Source organism: Xyrauchen texanus, chromosome 26 (assembly GCF_025860055.1).
Source record: "Xyrauchen texanus isolate HMW12.3.18 chromosome 26, RBS_HiC_50CHRs, whole genome shotgun sequence".
In the NCBI taxonomy this organism is placed as follows: domain Eukaryota; kingdom Metazoa; phylum Chordata; class Actinopteri; order Cypriniformes; family Catostomidae; genus Xyrauchen; species Xyrauchen texanus.
The window spans coordinates 13,918,164-13,937,254 of NC_068301.1; the positions used below are offsets into that span (position 1 = coordinate 13,918,164).

The 19,091-nt window shown below is 37.8% G+C and overlaps 1 protein-coding gene across 3 annotated transcripts in view; it reads right to left on the bottom strand.

Annotated features, from left to right (window-relative positions):
* The window catches only part of LOC127620207 (exostosin-1c), a 70,524-nt gene extending 55,576 nt beyond the window's left edge, over positions 1–14,948 (bottom strand). The window contains exons 1-2 of one of the 3 annotated variants that reach the window (XM_052093342.1): positions 14,781–14,948; positions 2,059–3,301 (exon numbers count right to left, since the gene is read on the bottom strand). In XM_052093342.1, coding sequence (XP_051949302.1) covers positions 2,059–2,996 — 938 coding nt within the window. In that variant the 5' untranslated portion in view covers positions 2,997–3,301; positions 14,781–14,948. Of the gene's footprint in view, positions 1–2,058; positions 3,302–13,812; positions 14,108–14,775 lie in introns of those variants that run through there. The other 2 variants (XM_052093341.1, XM_052093340.1) reach the window with 2 other exon arrangements.
* Between the last annotated feature and the right edge of the window lie 4,143 nt (positions 14,949–19,091).

Below are 19,091 nucleotides of genomic sequence, written 5' to 3' on the forward strand. Positions count from 1 at the left end.
GGGGACCCAGATCTGTGTGTGTGTGTGTGGACGAGCCTTCCTCTCTGTTTGGTGGCGGTCTCCTCTTCCGCGTGCGGTGGTTCACATTTGGGGTGCAGTGTGAGTGCACGTGTGGTTGCCGTGGTTTCTTGAGGATAGGCGAGTGGTTCCCAGCCCTGGAGCAGGTGTAGCAGTGTGTGTGTGATATCCCTTTTTTTTTACTTGACTATTGGTACATGCTGTTCAATGGTTGTTAATAAAATTATAATTTTTTTGTACTACGCCTCTGTTTCTGATCCTGACTCAGCCGTAACCGAACTTGTGTGCTTTAAATCATCCTGAAAGGTGATTCCCTGGTAATGTTGCCTCTGGGGTGGCGTAGTTGAGCATTTTAGAGGTGTAAATCTGTGTTTCAGTTTACACTCGCCCTGTCAAACCATAGAGCTGCCACATATAGATTATTGATTGACACATTATTTTATCAATACATTTTCGAGGCATCGATATATAACATCAGAAGCCTATTTTGTGTGCTTTCAATTCACTGTCAGTTGAATTCCATTCAATGTAGTCTGACGTAAAATCTTTTGGAAATCAAAAGGGAGCAATATAACATTTACTGTAGATGGTCACGGCATGGTCATGGCACAGATATTACACACACATTACAGCTGCATCCGAAACCATAGGTAGTTGTCTTGTTGCCTCGCTGACCTATCAGTCAATGACTCAATAGATATGTGTTTGCATACAAAGGTACCTCCAGAAACTGGTTTTGGACCGGCTACAGAGGCAGCATAACGTCACATCGTTGCTAGGGTTCCAGTAACTGATTATTGCCATTTGGCATCCACAATATGTAACACACCTGCTTCATTCAGAGTTTTGGCGATAACCAAGTGTATATTGAATAACTACAATAATACTTTCTCGCTAGAAATGGAATCAAAAGTTGGAAAAAGTTAATAAATTCATACATTTATACACAAATTGGCTATCAACTGTCTCTTCGGCCACCATTTCTTCTTCTTCAGCTCAACCACTGAGGATCCGCTCACACCGGATTTTGGGATTTCAAAGGCAGTTAAGAATACTTCTAAGTTGCCTTCAAAAATCGATCAGATGAAGATATCTCATAGACAGGATGTGACATGAACACTGGATTCGAACGTGCCTTGATCCCTTCCTGCCTCCATATATAGCATCTGGAGGCAGCATTTTCCTGATTTCGGATGCAGCCTATGAGCTGATGGCAGTCCAAAGTTAAGAAAGTTTTTGTACTTCTTCGAGAATTAACAAAGTGATGTTGATGGGTTTGCAGGTTAGTGCATGAAACTGCTGTAACTGTGCAAACTAAAACACTAAACTAAAAACACATTATGTAGGCTCTATGAAAGATAGTTATACATAATATATGATCCAGTAATGACTAGAGTAAATGATCTATGTCCATTGATATTGATTTGGGTTGAATTTAATGGAAAAGCTGTGTGCCACTTCAGAAATTGTAATGGCCTCCAGAGATGGCGGGTCCACAGTTTATATGTACGTACCTTCAAAGAAAATAATTGTTTCGAATTTAAGAACGTGCCGTGTCTTGCACCAGACACATCCGGTGCGCGACCCACTTTAATTAACCCTGCCACTCACACTTTACCAAAGTTGTTTAGAGAAATAGGTTTGAAAAGACAAAGACAATAGTGCAACAAGCAGCCCTAATTTGAACATTTTAAAAGTCCAAAAAAAATTCAAGTCAGCAAGTCAAATTCTACTTAATGACGTACAATAAACCGCAAATGTCATCCACAACAGCACAGCTGATAAATTTCCCCTGTTATTCACTCTTGACACTTCATCATGTATTACATAAGTAACCTACACCCTGCAGTAACAGATAGCACCTTCTTATATTTACCACACAGCAACCTGAGTTCATAGCCCATGGTGTCACTGACAAACACTATTCAGTCTGCTCCATTCAATGAAACTGAAACTGATCTCATAATGGTCCTGATTCCTCTTCAATACCTCATGCTACTAGGTACAGAAACTTCCCAGTGGCTCATGTACAACACTTACCTCTCATACTCCTGGTTGTCATGGTCGCAGCGTGCATCCTTGTGTTTCTCCCAGTCCTTGCCGTGGCGACAAGTTGTTAAGGAGACGATGTCCTTGCCATTGTGGATATGATGTAAAGCGTTGCGAGTGTCTGAGCCAATGCCCGTCAAGTAACGTTTACCTTTAAACATCAACAGGTATTTCCGCTGTGGAGGGACAGTGTTACGAATTAACCAGCCCCTTTCGCCACCTTTTTGTGGATGTTCTTTAGAAAACAAAGGGATTGAAACGTCAAAGCCTGGTCGGAAGTGTTCTGTGTTAAGGCTCGCTTTGGCCAGAATGGCTTGACCTACGTTGAACCCCAGGTCCTCAGTGTAGTTGGGCCATGTTCCGGAATAAAGGTTAAAGATAACGTGATTACGTCCATCGTTCCAGAGGGGATAACCTTGAATGCGTTCATCCACGTTGGGAATAAACTGTGTGGACAGCTGGTCCCTGTCCAATGTGTCAATGCCCAAAACAAACAGACAAGCTTCGCGCGGGTCTGACGTGTAATAGCGCGATTCCGCAACAGAGGTGAGAATCTTACGATAACTCTCAGACAACCGGTCTCCCTTCTCCGGTGGATAGATGTACACCCGAAAGCCCTCTCGACCTTGACACCGGGCAAAGTCAAAGCAGGTGTCCATCCTGCAGCGACTGTCCTTGTAGATTCCGGTCCATGCCTGCCGCCGCAGCCTGGGTGACTCACCAGGCCCCCCACCATTCTGAAGTGAAGCCTGGTCAGCGAAGCCTGGGAGCAGGGCCCGATCCAGCCAGTCAGGCCAGGCCCGCACCACTTCCCCCCTCCTGCGCGTGATGAGACCCAGTAGTCGTTCCTGCAAGCCGCCCCAGTAATAGAGCAGTAGCCAGGAGCATGTGCACAGGCCCAGAAGCACGTACTTCTTGCGTGCCTGCATGAGGCCGTCTCTCTCACCAGCTGTGCTCCAGGGCCGTGCCGGGAGCCTCAGCAGGGGGGAGACGGGGTGGACAGCAAGGGCCGAAGCTCCAGCATAGCCCCGATGTCCACTTGTCCATCAGCAAAAAGAAAAGTCAAAACAAACTCTCTCTCTAGCTCTTTCTTTTTCCGCTCACAGCATGTTCTGCCCATGCGACAGAAGTGTGTGCATGCTCCGCTGTTGTCCACTGGAAGTGATGCAGTGCAATTTCTCCTCTCGTCATACTCCTGCTCTCTGCATGGCTCAGTGAATCCCTCTGCACACCCCTACCAAAGACATCAACAACACACTTCAGTACACAGCCTTCTGTTCATTTATTTCAGCATTGCCATGTACACACTCTCATTCCATCCTTACACGACGCCCACTACATACAAACTCATTCAACAGTGAGATGTTGCAAGCAATGCATCATGGATGGCAGTACATTACAGTGTGAAAGGCTATATTTCAACCTTGACAAAAATAATGCATCTTTTATAATGCAGTGCACTGTGGTTAACAATATACAACTCCATTCGATAAACTTCATGCAGTGCTACAGTGGGCCCAAAAATAATTTGTATACACTTAAAAGAATATTTAGTGTTCAATACAAATTAAGTTCAATCGACAGCATTTGTGGCATAATGTTGATTACCCCAAAAATTATTTCTATTCATCCCTCCTTTTCTTTAAAAAAAGCAAAATTGAGGTTACATTGAGGGACTTACAATGGGGCCAATTTTTGGAGGGTTTAAAGGCATAAATGTGAAGCTTATCATTTATTAAAGCACTTACATGAATTCTTCTGTTAAAACTCTTTGTAGTATTTGAACATTTTTGTTTTTGTGGTCGTTTTAGGGTTTATGGCATTACGTTGTCATTGCAACGAAGTTGTAAAATTGCATATAACTTTACTCAGAAAAGGTTAGTAAGCAATTTTATCAGATTAAAATTATGTCAACATGTATACTGTTTACGCTTTGTGGCTATACTTTTTAAATGTATGAAAGTTAATAAATTAGCATTTATGGATTGGCCCCATTTATTTCCATTGTAAGTGCACTACTGTTTTTTTGCTTATTCTTCTACTTCTACTTCTACTACTTCTTTCTTTTTTTTCTTTTTTATTAAGAAAATATCAAACCCAGTAGCATTTGTTGTGAAAGATAGTACAATTATGCTTTTCAAGAAAAGCATTTCACACAAAGTGTTTTTAAATTATAAGTATACTATTCAAAATTTAGGCAAAAAGTATTTGGATACTTTCTGGTAGTCAAACTTAGTGAAACATATCCATAAACATGACTTTGGGACTAAGGAACATATTATAACATATTATATTATAGAAAAATCCTAATACATTTTTAATTGTATATTATTGGTGTGATTTAAAGTTGTTTATTTGCAAAAATGGCTAAAAATGTTAGTTCTGAGAAAAGGCATACCATTATTCTTTTCAATATGCCACTTGGTTTGAAGTCTTCTATCTAATGCAGTGAAATTCATACATTTTTAAGTGACTTTAGTGTCCAAATATTTTATATGGCCACTCTGTACAGCCTTGTATATTAAGGGCCAGTTCACAGTTTTAAAAGGGGCAGTTAAAAAATCAAAAGGCTGAAGGTAAACACATAGGGCGAATTTCAATCGAAAGTGATCATCCCTATGCCATACTCACTATGAAAGGCAGAGCTCTTGATGTGGACACTATGAAGGGAGCATAGCATCACAGTTTAAATGGAGCCTTCACTAAAAGTCTTACAAAAGGGTCCTTTGTGAAATAATTAACTTTCTTACTTTTGTTTGGAACAACCTTTCGAGTGGCTTCCCCTTCCCAAAGTGCCCTTCAAGGGTGTATAAATGCCATTTGGAAAATGCCCATATACCAGTGAGTGTATTTTTGCACAATATCAAAGCCCTCCTCAAATGTGCTATCAAGTGTCTCATCGCATGCCCAACCCTGGTGGTGGTCACAAAAGACTTTGTGTGCACCAGTATGAGGCCATGCTTGATTTGAAATTGCCGCATTTAGTCTGGTGGACTGAGTCGGTTCTGCGGTTTTCACACACACACTGATGCAGTGTTTGGAGTGAACATGCTAAACATGAGCTGGGAGAAGATAGCATCAGCCGTCTACAAGCTCAAGTTAAACCAGGGAGATAAAGTGAAGATGAATGTGTTGTAGAAATAAGGCAGCTTTTAGAAACGTAAATCAAGAGTGGGAGGAGGGAAAATAAACTGACATTTTGAATCAGAGGCGCTTTATGTTTGATTTCGATTTTTTGTCAGTGAGCATGCATCGGTTTTGAAGGAGAGCTGTTTGTCAAGAGCCCCCCCCCAATCAAGTTGTGTACATGTATGTGTGTCTGTGTGTGTGGCATTTTACAGAGAAGGTCAGTGTCTCAACTGCCAGGCAATGTACAAAGACAGCTTTCAGGTCTCACCTGCCTTACTTCTGTTTTCCTTTTTTCACTTCTCTTTTTCCGTGCTTCTTCTCTACCTCTGCCTTTCTGCTAAATTCCTCTAGAGTATCTCTCTGTTTAAACACCATCTGTCCAAGCTCAAACTAAACTAAATCTTTAGATGAATATAAATGGCCTGATTATGCATATGTGTGCATGTTTACACTTTATGATTTTGCTTATACAATGGCCCCAAAATGTATTTGACACTTAATCTATGTAAAAATTCTCTTCTTTCCTTTCGTTTGGCTTTTTTGCCTCACAGGTAAAGTTGATCTCAATTTTCCCTTGAAATCAACTGCAGTAAAAATTCCCACTACTGCGATGTTAGGAACACTCATTCTATGCACAGCTGTGAAAGCCAAAACCAACCTAATGAATATAGGACAATGCAAATTCAGGACATGTTTGGATGTGGGTAACTCAGCAGCTGAACAGGGAGGTCATACAGCTGACAGGAGGTTGGAACGAGACAGAGGGAGTGATCGCAAGTTTCAGGCCCAGAGGGACTGTTTGTTTCTCTCTTACTTTCGTACATTCATCTCATTTACTTTTTGCTTTTTCTTATTTACTATTACTCTTACATTCTGTTCTACCTCATGCTATAGGTCTATCTTGGTGAAGATCTGTGCTGCCTTGCAAAGCCACTATGCAGTAACTAAGCACTTCAACTGATAAAAATAGCTTCAAAGTTTTTTCGCAGCCTGATCTCTTCAAAATGACGTGACTGTGTTGACATTGCAAAATTGCCTTATGTGGTTCATTACACGAATGAAATGTCCAATGTGTGGCACTAAAAGCGAGTTAAATGTTCTCCTAAATAGATGAGGTTTTTAAGGTTAATGTTCTATCAAGTTTTAAATGAACAAAACCTCCATACCCTAAACCTTAAACCTAAACCTAACCAATGGTGTCATAAAAAGCAAATGTCTCATGAAAACCTGATGAGGTTTTTAAGTTAAATTCCATCAAATATTAAATCAACAAAGCTTTCTACAATAAACCTTCAACTTAAATCTAACCAATAGTGTCATAACAGCAAAGGTGAGATGCCATTTTGGGGTGCTTCTATTACACTTTTGGAACTTGAGTGCTCTTCAGGACTTGTATCTAGGTCCTCTTGAGTAAAAATTACAAGGCTTTATCAGTAGAGCTACCACATTCCTTATGTAATGCATTTGTTATGTATCACCCAGAGATGGAAATACTAATCTGCGATTTGGGCTGGAGTCGCAATTATGCCGACTCAGACTCGTAAACAATTGACTTGAGACATGAGTTGGACTCGAAATCATGGACTTGTGAAAAACACAAATCATTTTGTGACTATTTTTCCAGCCGGAGCAACTAGAGAGTTGGCCATCTCCCCAACCCTCCCAACCCCTCCTCCCTCCGTATAAGCGCTGCCATTATCTCTGTTAAGCAGTTTCAAATGGCAAACGCATCAAAAGTGGAATGAAACAGCGCTATTCACTACCCAGATCAATGGACATAGCAGCGCGAGCACAAAGCAGGTGCGTTCGCACATCTTGCGGAACAGTCTCGAGCTCTCAATCTCACAGCGTAATCATTACAGTGCTGCGAGGACCAGTGAGAAGCACAACGCGAGACACTGAACATTTCAATTCGGCACAGAATTTTCTGGTGCAAACCTCTCAGAGAGCAAACTAGTTTTAAACCACATTAAATGGCCTGACAAAACAGCACTGACACTGAGAAAATGCTGTGACTTGCACAAATGTATATTAGCAGACTTTACACACACCACCTTTATCATGAATTTACTATAGTATCAATAACTGTATTGACTGTAGTATTTTATGCAGAAATATATTCATAATAAATATTATATTACCACTATAGAACTATTACATTTATAAAAGGCAACATTAGGGATTGAGGGAATGTATTAAATTTTTGTCACAACTATGACAGTTTATAAATGTTTATATGTATTTATAGTTTTAAATGCTTTTAGGATACTGTTTTTCTTTACAAAAATGCCAAAGTAGGTTTTATACAAAGCATGTTCCATTTTACCATGGTAGTGACGATCCATGCTTGGTTTTACATGAGGTTACCATTTTTATATTAAAAAAAAATTATAAAAAAAATACCACTGTTTAAATTATAAAAACTATGGTACATTTTCATAAGAGCATTTTATTCTTTAAAACTCTAAAGAATTATGGTTAAAGCTGGTTTCCCTTCTGTGTAATATCTGTTCTCTTTTAATGCATAAAATTAATAGTTTATTGATTGTTTACTGTATAAAAATAAAATCCATAATTAAAGTTAAACCTTATCTACTTTATTAGACAACTTTAAATAAATAAACAAGATAATCCTTTAAAGTAGTCAGTTTTAATATTTAAAAATGTAATTAGCCTTAAACAGGGATTATTAAACTAACCAAAATAAACTACAGTGCTTTGCCTTTGCAGGGCAATATACACAGCCTGCCATAAAAAAACAAGTAAATAAAACAATAATAATACAAGAAATCACAGTTTGGATTTAAATAAGCATATACTTAAGAGCCTTTTTTAGATCATTAGATCTAATTGTAGTGATTAATATGTTTGAGCTGGCAATGATTCTTTTAACCCTAACCGATGCAATGTGTAGCTTACATTTCTTAAACAACCATGTCGGAAGACGTATCCTGTGGTCATGGAAAGGAAAAATGATTGTGTTTCAGAAGGGGCACATTATTGGCTTGCATCAAGCAAAGAAAACAACTAAGGAGATTGCTGAAATCACTGGATTAGGGTGAAGAACTATCCAACGCATTATTAAGACTTGGAAGGATAGTGGTGAACCGTTAGCTTTGCGGAAGAAATGTGGTCGGGAAAAAATCTTGAATGATCGTGATCGGAGATCACTAAAAGGCTTGGTGAAGTCACATCGTAAAAAATCGACAACAGAAATCATGGCTGTTTAATAGTGAAATTAAGAGCATTTCCACATAAACAATGCAACAAGATCTTACAGGATTGGACTTTAGAGCTTCATGGCCACAAGAAAGCCACTTGTTAGTGAGGATAATCGGAAAACACGACTTCAATTTTCTAAGGAGCATAAATATTAGACTGTGGAGAAATGGAAAAAGTTAATGTGGTCTGAGGAGTCCAGATTTACCATATTCCAAAGTGATGGGCACTTCAGGGTAAAAAGGGAAGCGCATGAAGCGATGCACCTGTCATGCATTGTGCCCACTGTACAAGCCTCTGGATGCAGTGTCATGATCTGGGGTTGCTTCAACAGACCTTTTTCAGGCTCCAGGTTTTGGAATGTGAAAGTAAATGTCTACAGGGTCAACTTTGACAGCATTGAATGGAATTGAATGGGAGATCACAGCAAATATTATTTTCACATACACATTTGCTCCAAGACCAAAGGTAAAAAATCTGCTCTTGACCTTCCAGAAGAGGAAACATATAGAGAGAGGTGGATTAAGACAGCAAAATGGGAGAAGATGCCAAATTTACTGTCACTCTCTGTAACACACAGCTGTAATAGAAACCCCCTCGCAGCTGTGGTAATTCTTTTTTAAAGCTAATTCAAGGATAATATAACACAAAGCATAATGTACTAAATTTACACTCAATATTTAAAAAATGTATAATATAAAAAAATTGTAAGATTTACACTGCTGGTCATCACAATCTGTGAAAAAGGTCTATTGGTCAGGTCTAGGCTCAGCAACGTTATGCAACAATAAAAGTCAGCTGACTACTTGAATGTTCTGAATGACCGGGTTATCCCATCAATGTATGTTTTCTTCCCTGATGGCATGGCCATATGCTAAGATTCATCGGGCTCAGATTGTGAAAGAGTGTTTCAGGGAGCATGAGGAATCATTTTCATACATGAATTGGCCACCACAGAGTCCTGACCTTACCCCCATTGAAAGTCTTTGGGATGTGCTGGAGAACACTTTATAGAGTAGTTCGCTCTCCCATCATCAATACAAAATCTTGAGCAAAAATGAATGCAACTCTGGATGGAATTAAATGTTGTGACGTTGCATAAGGTTGTTAAAACAATGCCACGATGAATATGCACCATAATCAGAGCTAAAGGTGGTTAAACGAAATATTTGTGTATGCAACTTTTTTTTGGCCAAGCAATGTAGACCTGATACTATAGGTCTTCAGGTCTAACTTTTTCCTTTTCTGCACCAATAATCAAAACAAGGTAGGTCTACTGAAACAAGCTGGAGGCAGTGCAATGAGACTGGGATGTGATGGAATATTGCTCAATCTCCCTGACAGGAAACAGCTGAATAAGAGAACAGAACCTTCCAAACTTTGAGCGATCTGTCTTCCAGACACTTCATAAGCTTTCAGAACAAATGTTTTCCACTTTGTAATGTCCCTGTGTAAAGGAAAAACTTCTAGTGCCTTTTCAACTGATGCAAACAATTATGTGTATATTGAGAAGGACAGCGAGCAGGTGGACGCAGCTAAGAGGCAGCAGTTGTAAGCATGGTGAGTTAGATTCCTGTGTCGTCCCTGCTGCCCAGGCGGCTATAGCCTGAGTTGTTTTCTCACATGACGAGTGTGTGACAGCTGGACATAGAGTTTATCTCCTCTGGCCTGTCTCCCTTTCTGGATAATGAATCTGAACTATGCTAAAAAGCCTGCTTGGAGAGCACTTTATCCCTCCACATCATATTATATTTACTTAATACATATATTTACATATACAATTTTTATTTTAATGGTGAAGTGTATAACTAGCATCACCAAACTGAATTGCAAAAATAATGTTCAAACTCAAGCCATTTGTTAAAGGTCACTCAAAAATGACATTTCTCTCATTTATTCACCCTCATGCCATCCCAGATGTGTATGTCTTTCTTTCTTGACTGTGTATGATGTTCATCCATAAAACTCCAGTGGTTAAATAAATATCTTCTGATGAATATTTTGTGAGAAAAAGGATAACATTTTTTTTTTTTTTAAATAGAATGTATGATGTTTGGTCAAAAAAGGGCTTAAATATTGATATTTTCACCAACACCTGTCAAATTGCTTCTGAAGATATGGATTAAACCACTGGCGTCTTATGGATTACTTCTGTGTGATTTTTGGAGCTTCAAAGGTCTGGTCACCATTCACTTGCATTGTAAGAACAACAGAGCTGAGATATTCTTCTAAAGATCTTTGTTTGTGTTATGCAGAAGAAAGAAAGTCATTCACATCTCGGATGGCATGAAGGTGAATGAATGATGTGAGAATTCAATTTTTTGGTTGAACCATCCCTTTAAGCCACTTTAGCTAAATTGTGTTGTTCAGGATGCTCAAACTAACAGAGCAATGTTTTGATAGCGCCACAGAATAGCTTGCTTATACCGTAGTTATCTCTGCATATCAAGCTGGGATACAAGAAAGTTTTTTAACATAAACTATACAGCAGACTCTTTTAACAAAACAAACTTACAGAATAGACTACTTGGAGGGAACGTCCCCCTGAAGCAACCTGGTGTTAAGTCTTTTGCTCATTAACACTCCACTTAACAAGTTTCTATTGCACTAATTTGATCTTATAATTTGTATCACAAGACCACATCTTTAACCATGTTTTCAAACCTATCTCATCTGGGATTTGAGTACACCAGCACCACTTCAATGTGACGACAAAAACATGCAGCCAAAACCAAGACTGCTGCGTTACCTAAACTCAGAAAACTGTCTTTTAACAGTATGTCTAGCATTGCTCTGTGATTTCCTTCTTAGTTTAGCAACAGCTGCCCTGAGCTGGAACATGTAACGAAAAATGTTAGCAGCAGCTGATCTTGGAGAAAAACAAATGGTGTGGTGAAGTGGGTGAGACGAAGTTAAAATTAAACATGAAACTCCGTCATTACAGGTCAAGGGAGAGCTACAGTGGACTTGAAGCCAACGGCCCAGCCTAAGCTCTGCTGCATGTTTGTGGTGCAGAGACTGACCCATGCTGAGGTTGTGGTTAAAGCCTGCAGGGACATCAGTCTGGCCTAAACTCAAGATGGGCTTTGAGAAAACACAAACCAAAATTACTTATGTCAGTGCAATTTCAGTGTAGAGGATGCTTCTGAAAAATCCGAAATCAAATCGTCTTTCCAACATACATGGTGCTTTGGGTCATCTCTAATGAAAAGCAAGGAAGGATCAGAAGATGAAGATGAAAATACAAGGGCAAAGAAGTTGTTTTCTTTTAATAACCGTCTTGTCGTTTCTGGTGCAAAACGGTGCAATATGGCTACTAAGATGGTCTTGAACACCCCCTCATGTTTTAATTAATGGACAACAATAATTACCAACAGGCTTGATTAATTATGTTTAAACAATATGCTCCTTGAACACATGCCACAAGGGCTAATTATCCTAGCAAACATGATGGGCAGGGACAAATGGAGGATATAAGTTGTAGTACTCTACAGTGCATATTGAAACCAGCTGGAAATCTCAGCGGCTTTCAATGCTGTACACCTACAAAAAAAAAAAAAAAGAAAAGCTTTATGTGCCACAATGCCTGGCTATTCATACACATGCCCTTCCTCTCTTTACCTTTCTCTGCCCCTAATGAAGTCATATACATTATGTTATATGACACCATGGTTTAAGTTATGAGGCTGTCAAAAGGGCTAAGATTCCAGCCATTTCTCTGCCCCCTCCCGGTTTCCCAGTTCTTTCAACTTCACCGCAGGGGAGGACGCTTCATTCATTTCACATGCCGCTTTCATATGGGCACACACACAGATGCCAAGGTCTTTCAGTGAGTCAGATTATTTTTTTTACAGGACTCTCAATTCACCTCTATTTTGCAGTACAAAAAAGGTGCACTTGTAAAAAAAAAAGTGCAGTAGATGGTCTGACTTATATTTGACATGCATGTTGACATTTTGGTATCTTATTAAAAATGCAATCACTGTGCTCGGTTTTAAAATGCTGTGATGGTCCTATTACACCTAATCTAATGCAATCACGATAACACTTTACAATAAGGTTTAATTTGTTAACATTAGTTAATGCATTATTAACAAATCATGAACAATAAAAAAATTATTTACATCATATATTATCTTTGTTAATACTTGTTAATAAAAATAAAATTATTCAATGTCAGGGTTGGGTAGTAACAGAATACATGTAACAGCATTAAGTATTTAAAATATAAGTAACTGTATTCCACTACAGTTACAATTTAAATCACTGGCAATTAGAATACAGTTACATTCAAAAAAAATTTTGATTACTGAAGAGATTTTTTTGCATTTTATAGTCATTTGTTTAATTTAATATTTAGTCCTTACAGATGGAAAACATTTATACATATAAATTATGCGATCCAAAGTGTATTTGAACAGTGGTGAAACACTTTCTTATGATGTGATACATTCATACGAGCAGATAGAGAAGTAAGTTTGAAGTAAGTTTGGAGCAGAAGAAATAGAAATAAAACCTCTGTAAATTGTCAGCTTTACGCTAAGATAAAATACTATTTCTAGCCATTTTACATGCATGTTACAAGGCACAGTCATATTTATTTATCAAGAAAAATCACATTGGATCATAATTTCTTTGATATTAGGGCAAAAATTTTATTCTTGATAATAATTTTGTATTGTTTTCCGGTAAAAATATCTAAATAGCAATCAACAAGATAAATTTGATTTATCTTGTTTTAAAAACAACAAGATATTTAGTTTTTTCAGATAAATTATTTTTAACATGTGTATTTTGTCTGTACTGACAGAGTTTTTATTGTCAAAACAAGTGAAAAAACCTACCAGTGCTGAAGAAGTAATCCAAAGTATTTAGAATACATTACTGACCTGGAGTAATCTAACAGAATACGTTACAAATTACATATATTTTGTAATCTGTAGTGGAAAACATTTCAAAATCTGTTGATTGTTAGTTTACATATACAACTTTTAAATTTAAAATTGTATTACTATGTTGAAAATTAGAATAAAAACAAGTTTAATAAATGCTGTAAAAGTATTGTTCATTGTTTGTTCATGTTAACTAATGTTGTTGACAAATGGAACCGTATTGTAAAGTGTTACCGCAGACTATAAATAGGGCTGTCACGAGTGATCCACTTATGCAGAAATTACATCATAATAACATTTTAAATATTACAATAAAAAAATATATATAGATGGACTATTGCAATGTAAATTCTGATATTTCATTTAAAGTTTAAACAATGGAATACTCATCAAGTCTCGGCAGTTTAATTGCCATTAACATTTACCATTTCCACATTTGCAAATGTTTATTATATTTCTTGTTTTATCATTCTATCATGCTTAAATGTCGGATTAAGTGCGTTACCTGTTAATTTCACGCTGGTCCTTCAGTATGGCCGCATCCTCATCATCGTCTCTACCGATATTGAAGGTTTACTTCTCTCATTTCTCTCTCTCTCTCTCTCTCTCTCTCTCTCTCTCTCTCACTCGTGTGTGTGTGTGTGTGTGTGTGTGTGTGTGTGTGTGTGTGTGTGTGAAATGCCCCTGCTTATTTCCAGCAGCAAAATATAACGTGATGCAGTAACACTCATGCCACACAGTCCATCCCTCAACCGCTCCGTAGACACCTCCGCTGTTTTCAAACCCCCGTCTATCTCTCCTCCTCCTCGCCTCTGAAGCGTGTGCCTTCTCGCTTTACCAGCTCTACAACCTGATTGAGTTACAAATCGACACGCGCGAGCATACGCACCGTGAGCGAGCGTAATCTCACACCTCCTACCGCGTGCGCCTGTTCCTCCCTCCCTCTCTACCCACTCAATAATGATACATATCGATTTGGGCAAATATTAATATTCCATCGGACTTGGATTATCCCGAGGGTGATTTGTATAAATCTACGATCAGTTATCAGTCTCTGGTGATGTTTCATCATAAAAGGCGTCCCTCCGTTGTAATAATGTAGGTTCTTAACTTAAAAGCGCGACAGATCATTAGGATGAATGAAGAGACGAGGCACTCGTTTGTATATACAGTAATAGAGGAAACTGAATCGCAGCAACCACGTTAATATTTTAGTGAGCTGGTGGATGGGAGCTGTCGGTGCCTGGATAAAAGACGCTGTGTTCATGTGTATGAAATATGACAAGGAAACAATGGTCGCGGTGCCCTTGGGGTAGGCTGCACTCGGTCGTACAATTGAAGTATTGTTGTGAACTTGATGATAAAAAGAAATCATATGGAAAAAGAAATTGTAATGCATAATTAATAGAACCATTAAAGCGATACAGAGAAACAATACAACATATTTATATTCTGTGTGACAGTATACCTCACCCTGATGTTCAGCAGACGCTCAATGGTGCACTCCCCATATCCCCTTCAACTGCACCCAAACATGGCACAATGCAATACCGGCACCGTTTAGAGACATATCCCTTTGTTTGTACATCTGGACAATATTAAAAATGTACATTGGGCACCTACAGATGATATCCGTCATCGCACCAGCATATGGGGTTACATTGTTCATTTTCTCGCATTCCAGTCGAGCCCGCCCCCCGGCGTTTGTGATTGGCTCAGAGACTAGGGGTGCATTTACACGAGCTAAATTTAAAGTAAACAGACGCACATCTGGCCAGCGGTGCGCGTCACTGTCGCCGTTGGTCGGCCGCCACAGCGTCACGCTAAACCCGAAAGCTCTGCGGCGAACCAGAACCGACCTTGGCTCCTGGAAGATTTACAAGGTTGATTAAATTTGGCTCAAAATTAGGCACATCTTGAGGATGATTAAAAAAAAATTCTGGGCACAAAGTGTATCAAGAAAAAAACAGTTATGTTTATTGAACAATTATGGAGCAACATAATAATAATAATAATAATAATAATAATATATATATATATATATATATATATATATATATATATATATATATATATATATATATATATATATATAGCTATATATATATATTTATTTATTTATTTTTTTTTTGTGAATATAAATTATAACGTAATGTTGTATTGATTAAAATTCTTTTTGAAAAAAAAAAAAAAAAAGTGGCAAGGGAGCCTTTTACCCCACATTTGGAGTAAAGTGATATTGTGTAAATATAGGGACAATAATTGTAGGGCAAAATTAGTTAACTTTTGATGCAGCAAGATTCTTTTTAAAGTAACAAATTAAAATAATACTCATTCAAAATAACAACTTCAGGAAAGGTTTAAACTTTTCCTGTTAATTTCAATCTTATTTGGCATTTCATAACATATCAAGTGTTCTATAAACAAATTAATCTTCATTGTGATTGGGTGAGCCCACTTTAAACATTTTTCATAACAAATCTATTCACCCCACTTCAGAAAAACAATGTGTTTTATAGTGGCCTTTAGCCCCTGCAACAGGGGGCCTTTTTACCCCAAGTACCCCAAAAAGTTTTGATTTAATCACCTTCGAAAAACTGAAAATGACAAATAAGTATTTTAGTAAATATGATAAATTCTACATACATTTCCAACATTAGAAAATTAATAACTATTAGAAAAAAATACCTAAAAATCTAACTTAAAGGTGCACTCAATATTTTTTCCTAATTTATAAAGTTTTACTCCTAAAGTAATGAATATTAATTTTGAGACATATGTATATATATTCATGATCACTTACATGAAATGAAGACTCCATTCATATCATTAACCTTATAAAAGCTGTTTTATTCTACATAGAGAGGGTCCGCACATGGGGGCCATGTTAGAATCACATGACCAGCCGAATACAACTTGCTACGGTGCATTCACGCCATGTCAGAATTACCATAATTACGAGATTCCGACTTGTAAAAAGTGGTCACGTCATCGTAGCACTCATAATTACATGTTGTAAACTCTGAATTCTATGAAAGCTCTGACTTGACAGTCGTGACAGTCATGACGTCATGCGAAAAGAATCAATATGGCAGCGGCCTCAAGGTAGTGAACATATTTCTGTATAATATGATATTTTATTATGCCATTGATGCCTCAAGCACATATAGAGGTGAATTAATGAAGTGATAAACATTTTACTGTTATCAACAACAAAGCCATTTTGGCGTTATAAGAGTTGCAATAGAAACAAATAACTTAAGAGGTCTGAGGACGCGAACGGCAATTACATTAATTACGACATGACGTGAGCGCACCATTAATCTCAGTAACCGCCCTGTTATCTGACACTTTCGTTAATTAATTAAATTAATCATGACTTACTGTGAATAGTACAGTTCTACAATGGCACTGGAAATAGAAAACTACCATGTTTGAATTATGCTGCATCCACACCACTAGGTGTCAGTGTAAGTTCAAGACGACATCCTCAAAAAATTACTGAGTGCACCTTAGATATTGTATGCAATTTTCTCATGGATCAGGAATATTCTGCAGTGCATAGTGACAAACAGCTGTTAAGGAAATTAGTGTGGTAGTTTTTGTTGCCGTTTTGGGAAATAAAATCAAATGTGCCTTTTAACCCAGGGGGCTTTAGCCCCATTGTATGCTATACATATTTCGAAGCTTGTTTCAAGCAGTTTTGGGAAAACTTGTAGGGTTTTGTCTAATTGCCAATATCTTAATTTTCAATCAACTCTCCTCTAGAGGTCATACAGAAAACTCTTCATTCACAGTATATGTACAGCCTCTGGTCCAGTAATGAAATTCAAAACATGAATCAGGCATGTGATCGGTTAAGCAGGAAGATATATCAAGCAAAGACTGTAGCACAGTGAACAACCCCAAAATACCCCCACCCCTCCAACAAAAACCACACACTCACACTTCATATCTTTTCCAGTTCCCAGAAATGTACCAGAACAATAAAAGTTTGCAGACAAAATATTAAGTTTATTCCATGTTTTGTTAAATTAATTCTTGACTAACATGTAGATTTTGATCAACATAAAACCACCCAAACAGAGTGTAGAAGTTATGAAATCCATGACCAACATCTGGTAAGGGTCCGAAGAGATCATTTTGACAAGCTTTGCGATTTTTATTTTAATATGATCCGGTTGATCGTCTCATAATGCCTTGCTGCTCAGTGCATTCTGCACACATCCGGTCAAAGTCTGCAGGTTTCAAAGCAGTTTGAATGGTTTTCATCAAGCAAGTGCTACTTTCACAATTGTTCTTAAAGGAATAGTTCCCCAAAAATGAAAATTCTCAGATCATGTACTCACCCTCATGCCATCCCAGAAGTATTTGACTTTCTTCTGCAGAACACAAACAAAGATTTTCAGAAGATTATCTCAGCTCTGTAGGTCTATACAATGCATGTGAATGATGCACAAAACTTTGAAGGAAACAGAAAAGCACATAAAGGTAGCTTAAAAGTTATGCAGAAGACTACATTGGTTTCATCCATGTCTTCTGAAGCGATTTAACCAATTTTTGGTGAGAACAGACCAAAATATAACTCCTTTTTCACTGTACATCTTAGCTGTGTCTGAAATCGTCCCCTATCCACTTTATCGTGCATTATTTTGGGTGTCGGCCATTTTGTAGTGGTGTCCGAATTCTGAGTGAATATCTCACCCCCCCATTCACTCATTCTTACCAACAATGCACTCTGTGTACAGTCGATGTACTCTCGTGACACTATCTTGCTCATATTCCACCGATGGGAGGACTGATGTGCTGGGAGAGAGAGCGTGATGGGAGAGAGACCGAAAATAAAACCTAAAACTAAAATTTTGAGAATAAAAAAGTATTCATGCCCTTTGTAATTACTAAGTTAACCATGCTCAGGTGCAAGATATTATCTTATAAACACTAGTCTATTTTTGTTGCACTAGTCTACATTATGGAAAAATAGTGGATGAGCTGCTTTCATTTACTTCATAAGCATAAATATCTTCCCTCTCTATAAGATCAAATGGTATGGTTGGATTTTCCTTTGAATAAACAAAAATTAAGACAAAAGAGCATTCAAAACAAATGAGGGATATAACTGTGGATAATCACAAATCGGGGGAATGATTCAAGGCCATTTCAAAGGCACCAAACATACCTCAGAGCTCAGTGAGGTCAATCATACTGAAGTGGATGAAATTTGGAACTACAGCCACTCTGCCTAGAGCAATTTTGCAAGGAGGAATGGGGTAATATTGCTCCATCACATTGTGCAAAGCTGATAGAGACTTATCCAAAAAGAATGATGGCTGTAATAAAGGCAAAAGGTTGTTCAACCAAGTATTAAAGTAGGTGGATGAATACTTTTGTACTATATATTATTATTATTATTATTATTTAATGCTTAATTGCATTAAGGGGTGTGCAGTGTTGCAGAGTCCAGTGATTCACAAATAATAAAAAACAACCAGTTCAATTACTCAATCTCAGATTGTACAAATAATTTGTGTTAATGTTTGGGGGCTGAATATTTTTTCAATGCACTGTATATTAAACATGACAAACAGATTGAAGATTTATTGAATACATACAATTTTATAAGAATGACAAGCATTATTGTTGTTGTTATTAGGACTACTATTATCCAACATGTAAGCAAAAAGAACATATAAGACGGAGTTATCTCTGCAACAGCTCTAGCCCTCTCTCCAATGCTCTCTGTACGTCAGCGTCTGAATTCACTCACTCATTTTGTCAACTTGA